Genomic DNA, 17,480 nt, shown 5'->3' with positions numbered 1-17,480 from the left:
ATTCTGGCTTTGTAGTTTTAAGAGTTGGTACCAGATGCCCAGGATGTAACTAACCATCCTTCCTGGGCAGGGTCTAAACTGAATAAAGCGTTCTGCTTAAGTTTGACACCAGTTAAGTTTTGCCACAGTGACCCGTCTGAATAATTGGTAAAAGCACAAAGCAAAGACAATCTTCTGTGCCTCTGCCATCCAGGGACCCTTCCTTTGACTCTTTTTGACTGACTCCTGGGCCATCTGGTGACACTGACTTAGCAGCCACCATTTTTTAGTAGGTGCTTTAGTCCTGTTGTAACAAAGAGGGAACTTCTGAGTGGTCAAAGGCCAGGCTCTGTGGTTGGTCTGACCAAGTTCCCCTCCCCACCCCACAGTTATATAGTATCCTGTGACTGCCAGGGGTGTTCCCCATTGGAAAAAATTTCTAGTGTACGAAGTTTCTTTAGATTAAATATTGTTTCTGTAGTGCTCACAGTAAACCTCAGAAACACAAGCGACTGTCTCTATCAGCAGCTCTCAGGAGGAAGCTTCAAGCACGTGGCCCGGAGGGGAGTCACCAGCAGACAAGGGGACTTTCTGGACCCTGGTTCACTAGCGGGCGGACTAAGAGGGGTCCTTAAGGCGAGTGGACCCTGAATTTCCGGAGGTCTCGGGTTCATCTGAGGGGAAACGGGGCAAAATCTTATCTGCACTGCCTTCAGAAGGCTCAGCGTGGAGTGCAGACCGGGGCCGCGCGAGAGGCCTCCCGAGTCGACAGGACCAGGAAACATTCAAGAACCAGAGCCCATCTGCACCCACCGGCCCCAAATTCGGGTACACGCGGCGCCAAAAACGTCCATCTCACGGCGCAGGCGCCGCAAGCGCAGGCCACGGATGGGTACTCAAGGAACCGCGCGCCCACCGCCCAATCAGCGCCGGCCTTGCACAAAGCGAGTCCCGCCCCCAGGGCGCCACCACGAATCTCCTCCCCCTTCTCTGGCCTCCTCCACCCGCCCACTCCCGCCCGCGCCCCGCCCCGCGCCGTTCTCGGGTAGAGGCTTGCGATTGGCTAATGGGATAGGCGCGAACTCTGGTTGGTCGACGCGGGGTCACGAGGGCGTCGTCATCTCCTTTCCAGAGGCGATTACTGGGCAGGCTCAGTCTTTCGCCTCAGTCCCGAGCTCTAGCTGGCAGCTAAGCGTACGCGCTCTGGGATCTTCAGTACCAGCGGCCGCCATCGACGTTGCTTGGGTTCCTTTGGGCTCATCTGCGCCACTCGCTCGCTATACACTCCGCTGTCATAAACCTCCATCATGGTAAAGCTCGCAAAGGTAAGAGGCCTTGCCCGCGCGAGCACAGATATCGAGGCCTGTTTTCCGAGGAGCGCGCGCGCGGCGCCGCCAGGAGGAGGGCCCGCGCGCCGTCCCGGGCGCGTTCGAGGGCGCCATGCTGCCGGAAGTCTCGCGCGATTAGCTGGGAGGTCTCGCGGCTTTTGGCTGCGTGGTGGGGAGGTGAAGAGCTTCGGCAGGTGCCGCGAGTGGTGGATGGCCTTCGAGGTTAAGCGCGGGGCGGGGGTGCTGGGCCTCGGAGTGGAGGGATGAGGCCAAACTCTTGCGACGGGCCAGAGCGGGGCCCCGCCTCCTGACTCACGTGCCCCCGCGCGCGGCCCGCCACGTGGGCTGCGCCGTGTGTGTCCCTGCGCTCACCGAGGGGACGCGGCCCTGGGGCGGAGAGGCGGCCAGCGGTATCTCCGCTGCTGGCGGGCGGGCGGGCGGGCGGTGGGTTCCGGAAGGAGGCCTTGCCGCGTGCGTTCTGCGCCGGGCTGCGCGCACATGGTGGCCTGCGAGGTGCCCCCACGTGGCCCTGCCGCGGCCGAAAGGGGCGGGGTTAATACCCTGGCAAAAGAAAATGCGATGGAAAACCAAAGATTGAAATTTGAATTTTTTTTAAAGGTTGCCTTTATTCAAATTTAGACGAGGGTGGTCGAGTTAGGTGCCACAGTTTACCGCCAAAGGCTTATTTAAGGTAGTTTGCCCCTGGTGAAGGTCTGTGGATTATTGGCCATCAAAGTTGTCCAATTATAGACTGTATTGAAATATTGTGCCCTGATGCACGGATCAATTCTGGCTGGAAGTAGTTTTTAAAACAGGTGTGCTTAACGAAGGCAGCAGGAAGGAGATCGTTTCCTTGAAGTTGCCTTTTTATCCTAAGGTTTTTTTTTTTTTTTTTTGGTAGAATTTTACAGGAAATATGTGGGAAGTTGAGACTCGACCAGTGTTAACACTGATACCAAGAATAGTTTTTATGTTAATTGTATTTACCAGTATGAAAAGTGGGCTCTTAGGGAGATGACTGCCGTTTTACTATGAAGAATGATGGCAAAATATGAATGGCCTGCAATGTGGGAAGTGTAGTGTGCTTATCATTGTGTCTATTTTAGGCTGGTAAAAATCAAGGTGACTCCAAGAAAATGGCTCCTCCCCCAAAGGAGGTAGAAGAAGATAGCGAAGACGAGGAGATGTCAGAAGATGAAGATGATGATAGCAGTGGGGAAGAGGTAATTGTATACAGTTCAATGCGGGATTGTGTTAAACTACAAAATGGACGGTTAAAGCAGGTGGTACTGAGTGTCTGAAAATACTGGCAAAAGTAGGATTACATGCAGATATAACCTGCTGTAGTGTTTCACAAACTTTTTATTGACCTGTCAGGATACCTTAAGGGTAAGTATTTGAATGAATTTGGGATAAAAGGTGTGGAGGTTTTTCATGTGCCCTCTGCAGAGCTTGGTGTGATATAGTGCAGTAAATCATTAGTATTTCAGTTTCAGCGTGGAATACAAATGATTAATTGGTTTCTATATTAGCCTATTTGAGCTTGGTAATATGCATGGCTGTAATGTATGGATTGAGAGTTGCTACTTTGTGTTAACCATTGACCTTGTTTAGCACTTTTGGATACTGTAGAATGCTGTAAAGACAGCTAAACGCTATATTTGTTCATATTTCTTATTTAGAGTTTAATAAAGATTTTATTTCCACATACATAACCTAATAGAACCCGTAGTTTTAAAAAAGTGGTTTTGAATGTGACTTAATTGTAGGTAAATGGTTTTTTTAATCAAACTTACGTGCTTACTCTTTGATTTGTATTAATTTTTCGAGGATTGACTGTAAGCTTGACCGGTGGTTGTTTTCTGTGTGTAAGGCTTTTAATTACTTCTGTCAACTTGTAATCCTTAAAAGCAATGTGTAAGATTAAAGCGTTAGTTTCAGATAAGAAAAATATTAAAGCTTAAAATTAAGTTTTAAAACTGCCTAAGACCATGCAGTGACACGGGGAATCTAGGAGGTTTGTTTTTCGAGTCTGTGTTAAGGTGTGCTGCTTCAACACTGAAGTGATTAAAAAGTATGAGGTGCAGAAATTTAGAGGTCTGGCTCAGAGATATTTTAAGTGTTAAGAGTTCATTGTGCTTAGCTATGACCTGAAGATGAGGACAGTGACCTCAAGCATACAGAAGGACACATTACATGACCCTGCAGTTTAACATGCTATCATCCAATGCATGGAGTCTTGAGCTAGAGGCAGTGCCAGAATTTAGCATTGATTTATGGGACCAGGGCTCTCTTTGAGTTTAGAAACAGGCTTATGTTTGTTTTTAATTATTCTCAAGGTCATTATTCCTCAGAAGAAAGGCAAAAAGGCTACCATAACTCCAGCAAAGAAGGTCATGGTTTCCCCAACAAAAAAGGTTGCAGTTGCCACACCGGCAAAGAAAGCAGTTGTTACCCCTGGCAAAAAGGCAGCGGCTACGGCAGCTAAGAAGACAGTTACACCACCTGCCAAAGCAGTAGCGACACCTGGCAAGAAGGGAGCCACACCAGGCAAAGCGTTGGTAGCAACCCCTGGTAAGAAGGGAGCAGCCGCCCCAGCCAAGGGAGCAAAGAATGGTAAAAATGCCAAAAAGGAAGAGAGTGATGAGGAAGATGATGACGACAGTGAAGAGGAGGATGAGGATGACGAAGATGAGGATGAAGATGAATTTGAGCCAGCAGTGATGAAAGCTGCTGCTGCTGCTCCTGCCTCAGATGATGAGGATGATGAGGATGAAGATGATGATGAAGACGATGATGAGGATGATGATGAGGATGAAGAGGGTAAGGCATTTGTGTTGGTAGTTTTGGGGCTGCTGTTTGCATGGTACATTAGGACTGGGGTTTGGGAAGTAGTGCTGCGTGCTCCTGCTGACATCCTGGGGGTTAGGCAAGAATCATCCTAGGGATTCTCTGGGCTAGTTGTGGGGCACTAGAATGGGACCTGGGGTAAAATGCTCCTGTGTTTTTCATAATGTAGGATTCTACTTCCAAGTGATCTGTTGGTTCTTGACATAGCTACCAAGCACAGAGGCATGGATAGGATTACGTTTATTTTCCTTTATGTTTTCCTAGAACTGGGATGATTCTGAGTTTTTGACTAGGTGGTCTCTCTTTCAGATTCTGAAGAAGAAGCTATGGAGACTGCACCACCCAAAGGAAAGAAAGCTCCAGCAAAAGCTGTTCCTGTGAAGGCCAAGAGTGCTGCTGAGGATGAAGATGAAGAGGATGACGATGAGGACGAGGAGGATGAAGAGGATGACGACGAGGAGGATGATGAGGATGACGATGAGGAGGAGGAGGAGGACGATGAGGAGGAGGAGGAGGAGGAAGAGGAGGAAGGTAATCAACTTAGATTCTGAAGTACATGGACACTGGTTTTGTTTAAAGGAGATAATTTGAATATATGTGTGGCTACTTGTGGATGACATAGATTGTTTGAAATCTTGTCTAGAGCCTGTCAAAGAAGCACCTGGAAAACGAAAGAAAGAAATGGCCAAACAGAAAGCAGCTCCTGAAGCCAAGAAGCAGAAAGTGGAAGGTAACCTGCAGAACTGGGGAGTGGGGAACGCCACCTAATAAATAGCACAAATGATGAACAACACAGGGACTTAATACTGAACCCTGATGTTACATTGCAATGTGCTGATGTGCTGCGCGCAGAAATTTTACATTGAAAATTAAGTTCATGTCCTACTTTACAAATAGACTAATTTGAGGCAATTTTTGTATAGGCACAGAACCAACCACAGCTTTTAATCTCTTTGTTGGAAACCTGAATTTCAGCAAATCTGCTCCTGAATTAAAAACGGGTATCAGTGACCTTTTTGCTAAAAATGATCTTGCTGTTGTCGATGTCAGAATTGGTGTGTCTAGGTAAGTACAGGAGAGTTATGTCTTAGTACTTCCTGCCTGTGCTCAAGGGTCTGCTAATGCCTTTACCCCTCCCCTTTTAGGGCCTTAGCCCACTACTCTTAAATGTGAATATGTAAAAGTCTTGAAAGATTGGACATTAATGAATTAAGTCATTGGATTATCAGATTGTAAAACCCCCAAATTAAAATGACCATACTCTCCCTTAACCTTTGATGTAGCACAAATTAATTTCTAATAAATTATGAGACTTGATGCTTAGAAATATGTATTAGACTTGAGTAGCTATAATGGTGAATGCTTTTAACCAGACAGAATTCTCCTGTCTTGGTGCTTAAATGGTTTCTTGAGCAGTGTAGCTAATAAAGATCTCAGGTGAAATTGCATTAAGTCTTGGTACTTAGACCCTGCTCTGTAGCCCCAGCTTACAGAATCTGACTTAATTTTATTAATAGTATAGGTGCTTTTTAACTTAATCTTTGTTTGCACCATCACTTTAGTGCTTGCCCAGAATTTATGTCATTTGGCTCTTGTTCGGTGTTTTTTCTCCCACTTGTAATTTTTTTTTTTTGTCCTCTTTACCTTAAAGGAAGTTTGGCTATGTGGATTTTGAGTCTGCTGAAGACCTGGAAAAAGCCTTGGAACTCACTGGTTTAAAAGTCTTTGGCAATGAAATTAAACTAGAAAAACCAAAGGGAAAAGACAGTAAGAAGGGTAGGTAAGACTTTAGGTAATTGTGACACTGATAGGTAACTTGTTAATGGCTGTGTATCTAATGTAGACTGGTTGGCCAGAATAAATAGTTTAATGTTTTTCCCTTGTCTGCCTCATGATATTGTGAGGAGGGTTAAATGAGTTAGTGTTAAATGTTTACAAGAGTACTTGGCACTGCTTATTGGGCTTAATCAAAAAATAATTGGTTAGATGCATCTGAATTAATAGAGATCCCTAACTACTCCATTTGTATCTTTTACCCTGCTCTATACACTTGTCATATTTCAAGTGTGTGTTCATGATCTTTTTAATTGAAAAATACTGAATACCTACTCTACATGCTATATAATACTGAGCTCTGTTCTAAGTATTCGGGACATAGTTTGCTTGTGTGGCAAAACCACTGCTGTATCTGTATAGTAGCAGAATGCCTTGTACAGTGCGGAATCTCAAAATTACTTAAATAGAACTTGTATGTTGGTCAGTCTTTGGTAATCTTCAGGGAAGGAAGGGTCTTTAAAGCCATCTGGTTCATTTTTGTGTTTTTATCTAGATCGAGATGCGAGAACACTTTTGGCTAAAAATCTGCCTTATAAAGTTACTCAGGATGAATTAAAAGAAGTGTTTGAAGATGCTGTGGAGATCAGATTAATCAGCAAGGATGGAAAGAGTAAAGGGTATGTTTTATATCTATTCGAATGTTAAGAATTTTATTAAAATTAATGTACTTCACTGATTTATAAAAGAAATGTTGATTAAACTTTCATGTGTGTGATTTTGGGCAAATTTATCTATAATCCATGCCTCACTTTCCCATCTGTACAGTGGTGACAGTGTACTTCATTCAGGCTGATTTTATAAGATGAGCTTACATATAAAGCACTACAAATGCACCTAACCTCCAATAAATGCTTTGAAAGTAATTGTAATTATTGCAGTGAGGTGGACTTAACATGAACGAACACGTTTTCTAGACATATTTGGTGAATTCTGTGTAGTGGGCGGAAAGTTTCAATTGAGAAGTGAACCTTGAACATTTCAATTAGCGTAAAATGAGACGTTTTTATTGTACTCACCTGAAACAAGGTCATGTTGCTGAGATTAAAACGTTTGTGTTAGAGAACTAATACGGTTTTAAAAATCAGACAAGTTCTTAACATTTATTTCCCTACTGTAGGATTGCTTTTATTGAATTTAAGACAGAAGCCGATGCAGAGAAAACCTTGGAAGAAAAGCAGGGAACAGAGATAGATGGACGATCCATTTCCCTGTACTATACTGGAGAGAAAGGTCAAGGTCAAGACCCTAGAGGTGGAAAGAATAGCACTTGGAGTGGTAAGAATTTATAGGCTTCCTACAGGGTTCTTTAACTGATGGAGGGAAATCCTTTGCATCTTTGTGTTTTATAAAATTGACTGATTAATTGGATGAAGATGGACATTAAGTTATACATGTATTTGTAATTGAATGTCTTGAATGAGAGCTGTATGAAATCTTTGCATTAGAACATAGATCTAGTTTCCTTTGTATATATGTTTTATACTGTAAATGACTTAGATGGTTTGCATTTTTAAATCAGAATATTGTTGTAGGAAGACATAGAGCTGTAGTCTGAACAATAAGGATGGAAGGAAGCAGGATGTAACAGTACATAATAGGTACTTGATATGTTGAGTAACAAGTAGGATTCTACCTGCATCAGCATTGGAGTGTTAACTCTTACAAGCACAGAAGTTATTAAGAACAAGATATGGCTGTGATTGAGCTACTGCTTCAGAGTCTTAATTTGGTATCTCTATTTGTAGGTGAATCAAAAACTCTGGTTTTAAGCAACCTTTCCTTCAGTGCAACAGAAGAAACTCTTCAGGAAGTATTTGAGAAGGCAACTTTTATCAAAGTGCCCCAGAGCCAAAATGGCAAATCTAAAGGGTAAAGTAACTAATAACTTTATGCTGTCAGTTACAGGCTTTAAGGGTGCCTTGCAGAGGTAAAATGTTTTCCTGGCTGTTAGCAGAAGTTGCAGCAAATGTTTGCTTGAGGGGTAAGGCTTGGTGGCATCAGATACTGCACAGGAGCCGTGTGCTTGATAACTAAGTATTGACTGTTTATCCTCAGGTATGCGTTTATAGAATTTGCTTCCTTTGAAGATGCTAAAGAAGCTTTAAATTCTTGTAATAAAAGGGAAATTGAGGGCAGAGCAATCAGGCTGGAGCTGCAAGGACCCAGGGGATCACCTAATGCAAGAAGCCGTAAGTTAATAAAGTAACAGGATGTTGTGGATAGGTCCTTGGTGCTGTGCTTTAACTTTTTTTGTCAGATATAGGAAACGTTTGTTTCTGTTGCTGCTGAGTAAATGATACTGGATATGATGACTGATTATCTGAGAAATAATTGATGAAATCTCAAGAAAATTCCTCTAGATAGTCAAGTTCTGATCCAGCTAAATCAACTCTGAGCAGCAGGTTTGCCTGTGGTTTACTGTCCTGTGGTGTTTGTAGTTGCCTGCTTTAGGACCGCCATCTGACTTGGCTTGGGTTGCTTCTGTTTCTTTATAAAAGACAGGTTCTCAACTTCTCTGGTGATCAGCATAAACTTGAGATGGCAGTTGATCTAAGCCCTTTGCTTTAATTAAGCATTAGTTGATGAAGTTGCTTTTACCTACTTACTCAGATACTCAGAATGAAAGGCTAGCTTTTGCTAAGACACGCATTCTTAGTAGTCAGTTACTAGACTGCAACATGCAAATCCAGTGTGTTGTCATGAATTGTGACTTTAAATAAAAGGTACAATTTTTATTTTTCTTCCCCAGAGCCATCCAAAACTCTGTTTGTCAAAGGTCTGTCTGAGGATACCACAGAAGAGACATTAAAGGAGTCGTTTGAGGGCTCTGTCCGTGCAAGGATAGTCACTGACCGGGAAACCGGGTCCTCCAAAGGGTGAGTAAGATGGAGGGATGTGCATGGTGGAGAGCTCCCGACTAAGTAAGTGTCTTCTCATTGAGCTCCTTTCTGTCCATCGGTGACAGTTCAGGATTCGCACGAGAAGAAGAGACAATTCACAGGGCTAGCATTATTGCCTTCTGTCTTCACAGAGGTGTATTTTGCTGTTTTGTGAGACATTCTAGAGTTCAGGCTGTCAGTAAAACCGGTTTCAGCTTTCCTTAGGGAACGACTCTTCAATTGGGTCCAATTAGCAAGGCTGCTTTCTATGGGATCCACTATCTAACACAGGAAGTTACTTTGGCACTTGTTCCATATGTTTGTTTTATAATGGCTAATTTCATTTGGTGTTTTTAGGTTTGGTTTTATAGACTTCAACAGCGAGGAAGATGCCAAAGCTGCCATGGAGGCCATGGAAGATGGTGAAATTGATGGAAACAAAGTTACTTTGGACTGGGCCAAGCCTAAGGGTGAAGGTGGCTTTGGTGGCCGAGGAGGAGGCAGAGGTGGCTTTGGAGGCCGAGGTGGTGGCAGAGGTGGCCGAGGTGGATTTGGTGGCAGAGGCCGGGGAGGCTTTGGAGGTAAGGAACATGGTGGGCTACCTCACTGTACACTGGACACTAGGTGGAACATGCACTTTGGAACCTGAAGGCCTGGGTTCCTGCATCAATTCCAAGTCCTCATCCCTCTGGGGAGGGGAGAACTGGCAGCTTTGCAGCCACTCTTTAATGACACATCTTGCCTTCTTGCAGGGCGAGGAGGCTTCCGAGGAGGCAGAGGAGGAGGAGGAGACCACAAGCCACAAGGAAAGAAGACGAAGTTTGAATAGTTTCTTCTATCCCTGTCTTTCCCTCTTCCATTTGAAAGAAAGGACTCTGGGGTTTCTACTCTGTTACCAATGACAGAGCCTTCTGAGGACATTCCAAGGCAGTATACAGCCCTGTGGTCTACTCGGAAATCCATATAGATAACATTTCACGGGAGATAACCCTGTTGGTTTTGACTGGATATTCAGATAAACTTTTTAAAGAGATGAGTGATAGAGCTAACCCTTATCTGTAAGTTTTGAATTTATATTGTTTTTTCCCATGTACAAAACCATTTTTTTCCTATGAAGTTTTTTGTTTGTTTTTTTTGCGTTGGGGGGTGTAAAGGAAAGCAGAATGTTTTATCATGATTTTTGCTTCAGCAACTTTGGGACAAATTAAAAGTCCTAAACTCTGGTGCCAGACTTGTACTTCCTAGTGTCTCCTGGAAAGTCAGTGAAGGTGGAGCATGACAGCCAGCTCTGCCACTCTGGATCTGCTCCACCCCTAATGGAAATGCTTGATGCTTTGGTTTCAAGTATCCAAGTCATAAGTTTTGGTGAAATGACTAGTGAGGTGATCAGCTTTCTGTAGCCCTTTGTCATATGAAAGGTTTATTGCAAGGTTACTGTGGCCTTATCCCGCTTAAAAGCAGGCCAGAGGGTCAGGAGCGCTTCAGTTGGGCCTCTTCAGAGTGCATCTGATTATAGAGTGTGGGTTCTGGAATTGGCAATGACTAATGAATAGAATTCATGCTATGAATGAATGGACCACATGGAGGCTTTGGGACTGTGAGGCTGGGGAGGATACTACCAATCTAGTTGATGGACCTGATTGTTTTGTAAGTCCCCCAACAACCTCAAGTTAAACTGACAAGAAAGGCCTTTGGTTTCGCACTATGATGAGTACTCTGATTTATTAAGCACTACTGTGGGTGTCCTCCCCCAACAGAAGATCACATGAAAGGCCTTGGTCAAGGGGTTTAACATGGTGTATTGAGTTGCCTCGGGGTATAGAGCAGAGATGATACTGACAAGTGCCAACTTAAAGTATGGTAAAAGGCAAACTGCAGGATGCAGACAGCTTAGTTTGTCCTGGTTATGAGTTGCTATTGGGATGAGGGAATCTAAGCATTGTACATGTCATGTACCACTTAGAAGTCTGTTCTGACTACTAAGGGCATGGACCAGGACAAATACCTTGTTTTGAAGGGGAAAGGGGGAGGGGGATGGGAGATTGAAAGTTTAGTGCTGCTAGGAAGGAAAATCAAGCCACTAGAGGGACAGTGATGAGGCAAACCTAAAAAATTAAAACGAACACTTGGCAGCCTATGTATTTTCTAGATTTAAAAGTTCTAATTAATTGGAGCCTAACAGGGCCAATGAATGAGTTAAGTCTGTTACCTTTTCAGTTACAGCAAGGCTGAGTAGAGTTTTGACTGAAAATTTGTATCAGTGGCAAATCAGTCAGTCCCAAACTAGATTTTCAAGCAGGAGCCTGTGAGATTGGTCTCTGTCTCCACAGTCTTCTCCCAAGTGGGTGCCACCTGTGACTGGTATCTAGGAATGTGAATTAGAATTGCTATTAGCTTGGGCTCAACACAGCCAGTTAGCTTATTCAGTACTTGAATTACATTTGAGAGCCTGTGGTGGAGTTTTGGTAGGTTCCCTCATGGAGGTTTGGTGGGGTGCAGGGGAGGCTCGAACATGACTTTGCTAGCAGCTCAGTTGGCAAGAATTTTTGGCTTCTAGAGTCGGACCTGCACTGAGATACAAGTCGACCCGCACTGCTTTACAGCTAACGTTTTTGACTTTACAGCTAGTGATGCTGTGCCCTCAGTATGTCGGGCTTTATCTCACCCCTCGGTAACCTGCTGTGGGGCAAAGCAAGGGTAGAATAAAGGTTCTTCCTGCTATCCTTTTCCTTCCCAGTAAGGGAAAGGAACAGTGCAGCCCTTTTATTACTGGTTTTTCCAACCAGGGCTACTGATTTCCAGTGGAAGGAAGATGAGGATGGAGGGTGGTCACCCTACACGGAGGTGAGGGGAGTGGAGAAGCACTGGGACTTGGGTTTAGGGACTACAAACCTCTTAATCCTAGGCCTTCCTGGTGCCTGTCTGGTTTCTGGTTTGGATTGGGTGGGTTTGCAGCCATTTTAGAAAAGCAACTCCCTACTGCAAATGGTAGTTGCCACTTTTGTCACTCCTCCAGCAGGTGGCAGCACCCACAAGGATGTGGACACCTGGCAGGGAAGTGTCACTAGCGAAGCCTGAAGATTAGTTTCAGGCCAGTGGGTCTTCAACTCAGACTCAGGTTAAGTGATAGGGCCTGGGAATCTGCAGGAAGCACACTCAACACAGGTGCTGTGGAATCCCCACGAGGAGTGGCTTTCATTTGGGTCCAAGAACTAAAATTTTGAATGCTTGTCCTGTGCTCTTATCTCTGAGCATCCCATTAATCCATATTAGCCCACTGATTATCTCCTTGTAATGTAATCTTTGTCTCCCCTCAGCCTTAAGAGGTGCCAAAGCTTTCTCATCCAAAAAAAGCTGTCCTCTGAGCTTACCTCCCTGCCTAGCTGTTCCCTTTGACCTTCCGTTGCCAAGCTTTGGGAAGGACCACACTGCCTCCCACTCGTTTGCCCCCAAGCAGTGTGGCTTCTGTCCCCACACCAGCATTGATTGAGTTAATTAAGGATGCCAGTGACCAGAGGCTCTAAATCCAAGTGGTTAGTCTTCCCTCATTTTCCAGCTTCCCTGTAACACCTTCCAGATTCCTTCTTCCTCCCTGAAACTTCCTTCCCCCACCATAGAAAACTTAGGTGGTGGTTCTGTGACAGCAGACTGGGGTGAAGGGGGAAGAAAACAATGCTGGGATTAGAGACTCAACAGAATTATACCCAATTAACACATAAGCCAGGGGCTGTGCTTCACACATCAGGTAATCCTGTAATGAGAAAGGCCTGGAGGGTTCCTCTGTTGCTGTTCCTACATGGAAATGCGAAAAGAGCACTTCTATTCCTGCCAACCTTTGAGTGGAAGGACTTGTTTTGTCCACTGTTCTGTCCCATGGGCCATGGACAGTCTCTGACACATAGGTACTCAGTAAGTAATGAATAAAGGAATGCTGGACAAACTTCCCCCGACTGCCGGGAAAGCTGCCATAGCAGTGGGAGAGAATCTTTTAAGGCCAGGAGTTACTAACATTTTGAAAGTTTTAAACACTTTTGGGAATTCTTTTGGGAATCTGGTAAAGCCTTTGAAAACTTCAGAATAATGTTCTCAATTTTAAAAAAAAAAGATTATAAGTGAAATCAATTACATTGAAAAGTTTTAAAAATACTTAAGCACACCATTTGTGATGGAATTACATGTGTTCATTCACTAAAGCGTAAGATAAGATTCATTTACATTTAAAATACAGTTAGGGAGTTTGGCTCTGGTGATCATGGAGTGGCTTATAACAGACTGACCCTCCTATTGATAATTATAAATTCTTGGTGAAATAAAAAGTCAACTTCTGAACATGTTGAAGGCCAAACAATACCAGATGGAAACTGGAGCATATAACATCCTTGAAAGGACACTGGGGGAGATACATGTTTAACCAACTTTTCCCTTGAAGGTGTTCCCCCTACCCCTGCCATTAGCGTGATTATTTGGGCATAGAGTTTAAGGAGAAGGAGGGTCTTACTGAACTGAGAAGTCAGGTTGGCGTTTGAATCTGGAAATTTTCCTGAAGATGAAAGAGGCAGAAGAGAAAGCCATAAAATAGGTATACTAACTGCCTTCAAATTCTTGGCTGAGTCCTAAATTTATGAGCAGGGCAAGGATAATGAGCTGGGGGGAAAGAACATTGGAAAGGTGGGAGAGTTGGCTGCAGATTCCAACAGCTGCCTGGTGCTGGAGAGAAGTTTGAAGTTTAAGTTCTGTCCAGTTAAAGGGGTTTGATAAACTCTTCAGGTTTTCTTTGAAACTCAGAAGGTCCGTCCTTTAGAAGTAGCATATTCCAGGCCTAAGGATTAAGCCCTAGGACTAAAGCAAAATGCAAAACCAAAATAGACTAACCCTAATAAAGCCTAAAGCCTAGAACTAATCATCCACATAATCAATAGGGGAGATCAATTGCTTGCTAGAACAAAATTGAGCAGTGTTCAGGGGAATATAATGCAGACTGCTTGCTGGACATTATATGACATTGTAAAAAGATGACTAGACATGCAATGAAGTGAAAATAGCCACAATCAGGAGAAAGGCAAACACACAACTCATGTTGAAATTTGTAGGTAAGAACTTTAATCATTACAAATATGTTAAAGAATTTGCAGGAAAAGATGAATCTATTGAATGAAGAAATGGAATTTCTGAAGAGAGATGGAAACCCTAAGAAACAAATGGAAATTCAGGAACTGAAAACAATATATTAAAGAATTCACTAGGTGGAGAATTTACAGCTGGAGAAAGGATCAGTAGAGTAGAAGACAGACCAAAAGCAATTACAGAGTACAAAATATGCTACCCCAAAATATGACATCTTGGCATATTAAATGTTTCAAGTGAAAGAAACTGAGAACTAGCAAGTGCAGGAGGGACTTTTTTTTTTTTTTTTTTTTTTGTAGGAAGGACTTTCTGACCTTCCCCTGAAGCAGGGCATAAAACCTTCATATGAGGGGTGTTCTCCTTACACCTGGAAGAAAGGATCAGCCTTATCTCTTAAGACAGAGGGACATGGTGGGGGGGCAGGCCATAGCTCAAATGGTAGAGTGCATGCTTAGCGTGCACGAGGTCCTGGGTTCAATCCCCAGTACTTCCTCAATAAGTAAACTTCATTACCTTCCCCTCAAAATAAAATATTTATTTAAAAAAAAAGACAGAGGGACATCAAGAGGGAATTCAAAGGAACAGGCCTTACTGTTTCCCCCATTTACTATACTCAGTTCATACTCTTTTTGGTCCTACCACGTTTTTCCACAACTCTCCACTCTTCATCAAACTTAACATGTCTTCAGGTCTTAATTTCCTTATGAAGGCTCTCATGCCATGTAAGACTTAAATTCATATGCTTTTCTCTTTTTAATCTGTCTTGTTACAGGGCTTCAGCCAAGAACTTATAAGGGTAGAGGGAAAAGATCGTTTTCCTCCCCAATATTGTCCAAACTGAAGCTCAAAGAGAAAACAGTTTGGGGGAGAAATGAACAGAGCCTCAATGTGACAGTATCAAATTGTCCAACACATGTCTAAATGAGCCCAAGAAGGAGGGGAGAGAATGAAAGGACAGAAATAAACCACTTAGAAAAATAATGGCTGAAAAATACCTAAATTTGATGAAAGACAACCCACAGACCCAAGAAGAAAGTCACACACACCTCAGCACATCATAACTGAATTGTTGAAAAACAAAGAAAGAAACGTTTAAATAGCCAAACTGAGAGGGCCCATTACATGCAAAGGAACATCTGTAAGAATGATGGCTAATCTCATCAGGAAAGCTACAAGACAATGGATATCTTTAAAGTTCTAAAAGAAAAATATCAACCTAGAATTCTATTATCTACAAAGTATTCTTCAAAGATGAAACCAAAATAAGTCATTTTCAAACAAATGAAACTGAGTGAACTCATCACCAGTATACTTGCATTTCAAGAAATGCCAAAGAAGTTTTTCAGGCTGAAGGAAAATATCAGATGGAAAACGATGTACAGGAAGAAATAAAGAGCAATGGAAAAGGTAAATAATATTCCCATTGAAAGACTACTGTCTACAGCAAAAGCAATACATATATTCTGAGGTTTATAATATATGTAAAAGTAAAATACATGACAAAAATGGCACAAACTAAGGGAAGTGAAATTATATGATTGTGAGATTCTTGTATTACACTTAAAGTAGTATAATGTTAATTCAAGGTAAACAGTGATAAATTAAAAATGCATACTGTAATCCCCAGGGCAAACATTAAATAATACAAAGTGCTATAGCTGAAAGGCCAATAGAGAATATGGAATACTAATTTTAAAGAGATGGAATATTAAAAAATACTCAACCCAAAACAAAGTAGAAGAACAAGGATTAGAAGGAACACTAGAAAACAAATAGTGCAATGATAGAGTTAAACTCAGTTATACCAATAATTACAATAAATGAAAATGGACCAAAGAATTAAAAGGCACAGAGTGTCAAACTGGATGAAAAACACAAGAACTAACTATAAGCTATTTACAAGGGATGCATGTTAAATACAAAGAAAAAGACAGTAAAAGGATGGAAAAAGATATACCATGAAAACACCAGGCATGAGAAATCTGTTGTGGCTCTATCAATATCAGACAAGTAGATTTCAAAATGAGGAGTATAACCAAAGATAAAGAAGGACATTTTATAATGGAAAAAAGGTCAATTTATCTGAAATATATAGCAACCCTAAATGTATATCCACTTAATAACAGTTTTATGATATGTGAAGCAGAAATTGACAAAGCTAAAAGGAAAAATAGACAAATTTGCAAATCACAGCTGCAGATTTTAACACTTCTCATTTAGTAATAGATGAAGTAGGTAGATTAATTTATCAGTAGTGATATAGATGAATTGAACACTATTTAGCCAAGTGGACCTAACAACGTAAGAATACACATTTTTTTTTCAAGTGTACATTGAATATTAACCAAAATATTCTAGGCCACAAAACAAGCCTCAAGAAATTTCAGACTGAAAAACACACATAGTATCTTCTCTGACATAACACAAATAAATTAGAAACCAATAACAATAAGACATCTAGAAAAATCCCTGAATATTTGGACATTGAGTACACTTTTGAAAAGCACTTCTGAATGGGTCAAAGTAGAAATCAGAAGAAAAATTAGATAATATTACAAAGTGAATGATAATGAAAACACATTTGGGATGCAGATAAAGCAGTGTTTAGATGGAGATTTATAAATTTAAATGTTTTAGAAAAGAAAGGAAAAAGATTTTAAATTAATGATCTAAGTTTCCAGATTAAGAAGGTAAAAAAGGAAGAGAAAATTATGCTAAAAATAAACAGAAAAAGGAAATAATAAAAATAAGAATGAAAATTAATGATATAGAAAATCAAGGCAAAAGTTGGTTCATTGGAAGGTTCAAAAGCATTAGTACAATTGATAGCAAGACTGATTAAAAATAAAATGAAATGAAAACAGAAATCGCCAATAAATTTAACAACTTAGACAAAATGAGCAAATTCCTTGAAAGCACAACTTTCCAAAACTGACACAAGAAGAAATGGAGCATCGGAATAGCTAGCCCTATGTCCACTGGAGACATTGAACTCACTATTCAAATTTATAAAGTTACTAAGGTATTTAATGGGGAAAATATAATCTTTTCAACAAGTGGTGTTTAAAAAACTAGGTATTAATTGACACAACATTGTAAAATGATTATAACTCAATAAAAAATGTTAAAAAAAACCCTAGGTATTCATATTTTAAAAAATGAACCTCAACTTTTACTTCACACTGTATACAAAAATGATTTGAGATGGATCACAAGCGCAAATACAAAACTTAAAACTGTAAGGCTTCTAGAAGAAAATAAAGGAGACTATATTTACGACCTAAGGGCAGAGGAAGATTTCTTAGGATACAAAAGGCATTAACCATAAATGGGGGAAAAAAAGGGATAAATTGTACTTCATCAAAATTAAAATGTCTGCTCATCAGAAGACACTGTTAAGAAAATGAAAGAACAAGCCATAGATTAGGAGAAAACAGTCACAATACACGTGTATTTCTGATAAAGGATTTGTACCCATAACATA

At 41.6% G+C, this 17,480-nt stretch overlaps 1 protein-coding gene and 3 non-coding genes across 4 annotated transcripts; all 4 read left to right on the top strand.

The window, feature by feature from the left end:
* Positions 1-1,114: 1,114 nt before the first annotated feature.
* NCL (nucleolin) lies at positions 1,115-10,095 on the top strand. Its single transcript, XM_010985648.3, has 14 exons — positions 1,115-1,304; positions 2,414-2,530; positions 3,647-4,130; positions 4,467-4,688; positions 4,801-4,887; positions 5,081-5,222; positions 5,809-5,933; positions 6,487-6,610; positions 7,111-7,268; positions 7,739-7,862; positions 8,049-8,182; positions 8,743-8,869; positions 9,230-9,453; positions 9,625-10,095. The coding sequence occupies exons 1-14, from the start codon at positions 1,287-1,289 to the stop codon at positions 9,699-9,701; spliced, it is 2,163 nt and encodes a 720-aa protein (XP_010983950.1). The 5' UTR covers positions 1,115-1,286; the 3' UTR covers positions 9,702-10,095.
* LOC116153231 (small nucleolar RNA SNORD82) lies at positions 4,931-5,000 on the top strand. Its single transcript, XR_004137014.1, has one exon. It is a non-coding gene; the product is annotated as a small nucleolar RNA SNORD82 (small nucleolar RNA).
* On the top strand, positions 8,294-8,373 carry LOC116153233 (small nucleolar RNA SNORD20). Its single transcript, XR_004137016.1, has one exon. It is a non-coding gene; the product is annotated as a small nucleolar RNA SNORD20 (small nucleolar RNA).
* On the top strand, positions 8,921-9,054 carry LOC116153227 (small nucleolar RNA SNORA75). The gene has a single exon (XR_004137010.1). It is a non-coding gene; the product is annotated as a small nucleolar RNA SNORA75 (small nucleolar RNA).
* Positions 10,096-17,480: the final 7,385 nt, after the last annotated feature.

The sequence above is a fragment of the Camelus dromedarius genome, chromosome 4 (genome assembly GCF_036321535.1).
Source record: "Camelus dromedarius isolate mCamDro1 chromosome 4, mCamDro1.pat, whole genome shotgun sequence".
NCBI classification, from domain to species: domain Eukaryota; kingdom Metazoa; phylum Chordata; class Mammalia; order Artiodactyla; family Camelidae; genus Camelus; species Camelus dromedarius.
This window is presented reverse-complemented; position numbering and strand designations above follow the sequence as displayed.

Excerpts from the sequence above, each read along its gene's own strand:
- NCL (XM_010985648.3), top strand. Across the intron at positions 6,611-7,110 it reads AAGGATGGAAAGAGTAAAGG|GATTGCTTTTATTGAATTTA; the intron begins GTATGTTTTATA and ends TCCCTACTGTAG. Across the intron at positions 7,269-7,738 it reads AAAGAATAGCACTTGGAGTG|GTGAATCAAAAACTCTGGTT; the intron begins GTAAGAATTTAT and ends CTCTATTTGTAG.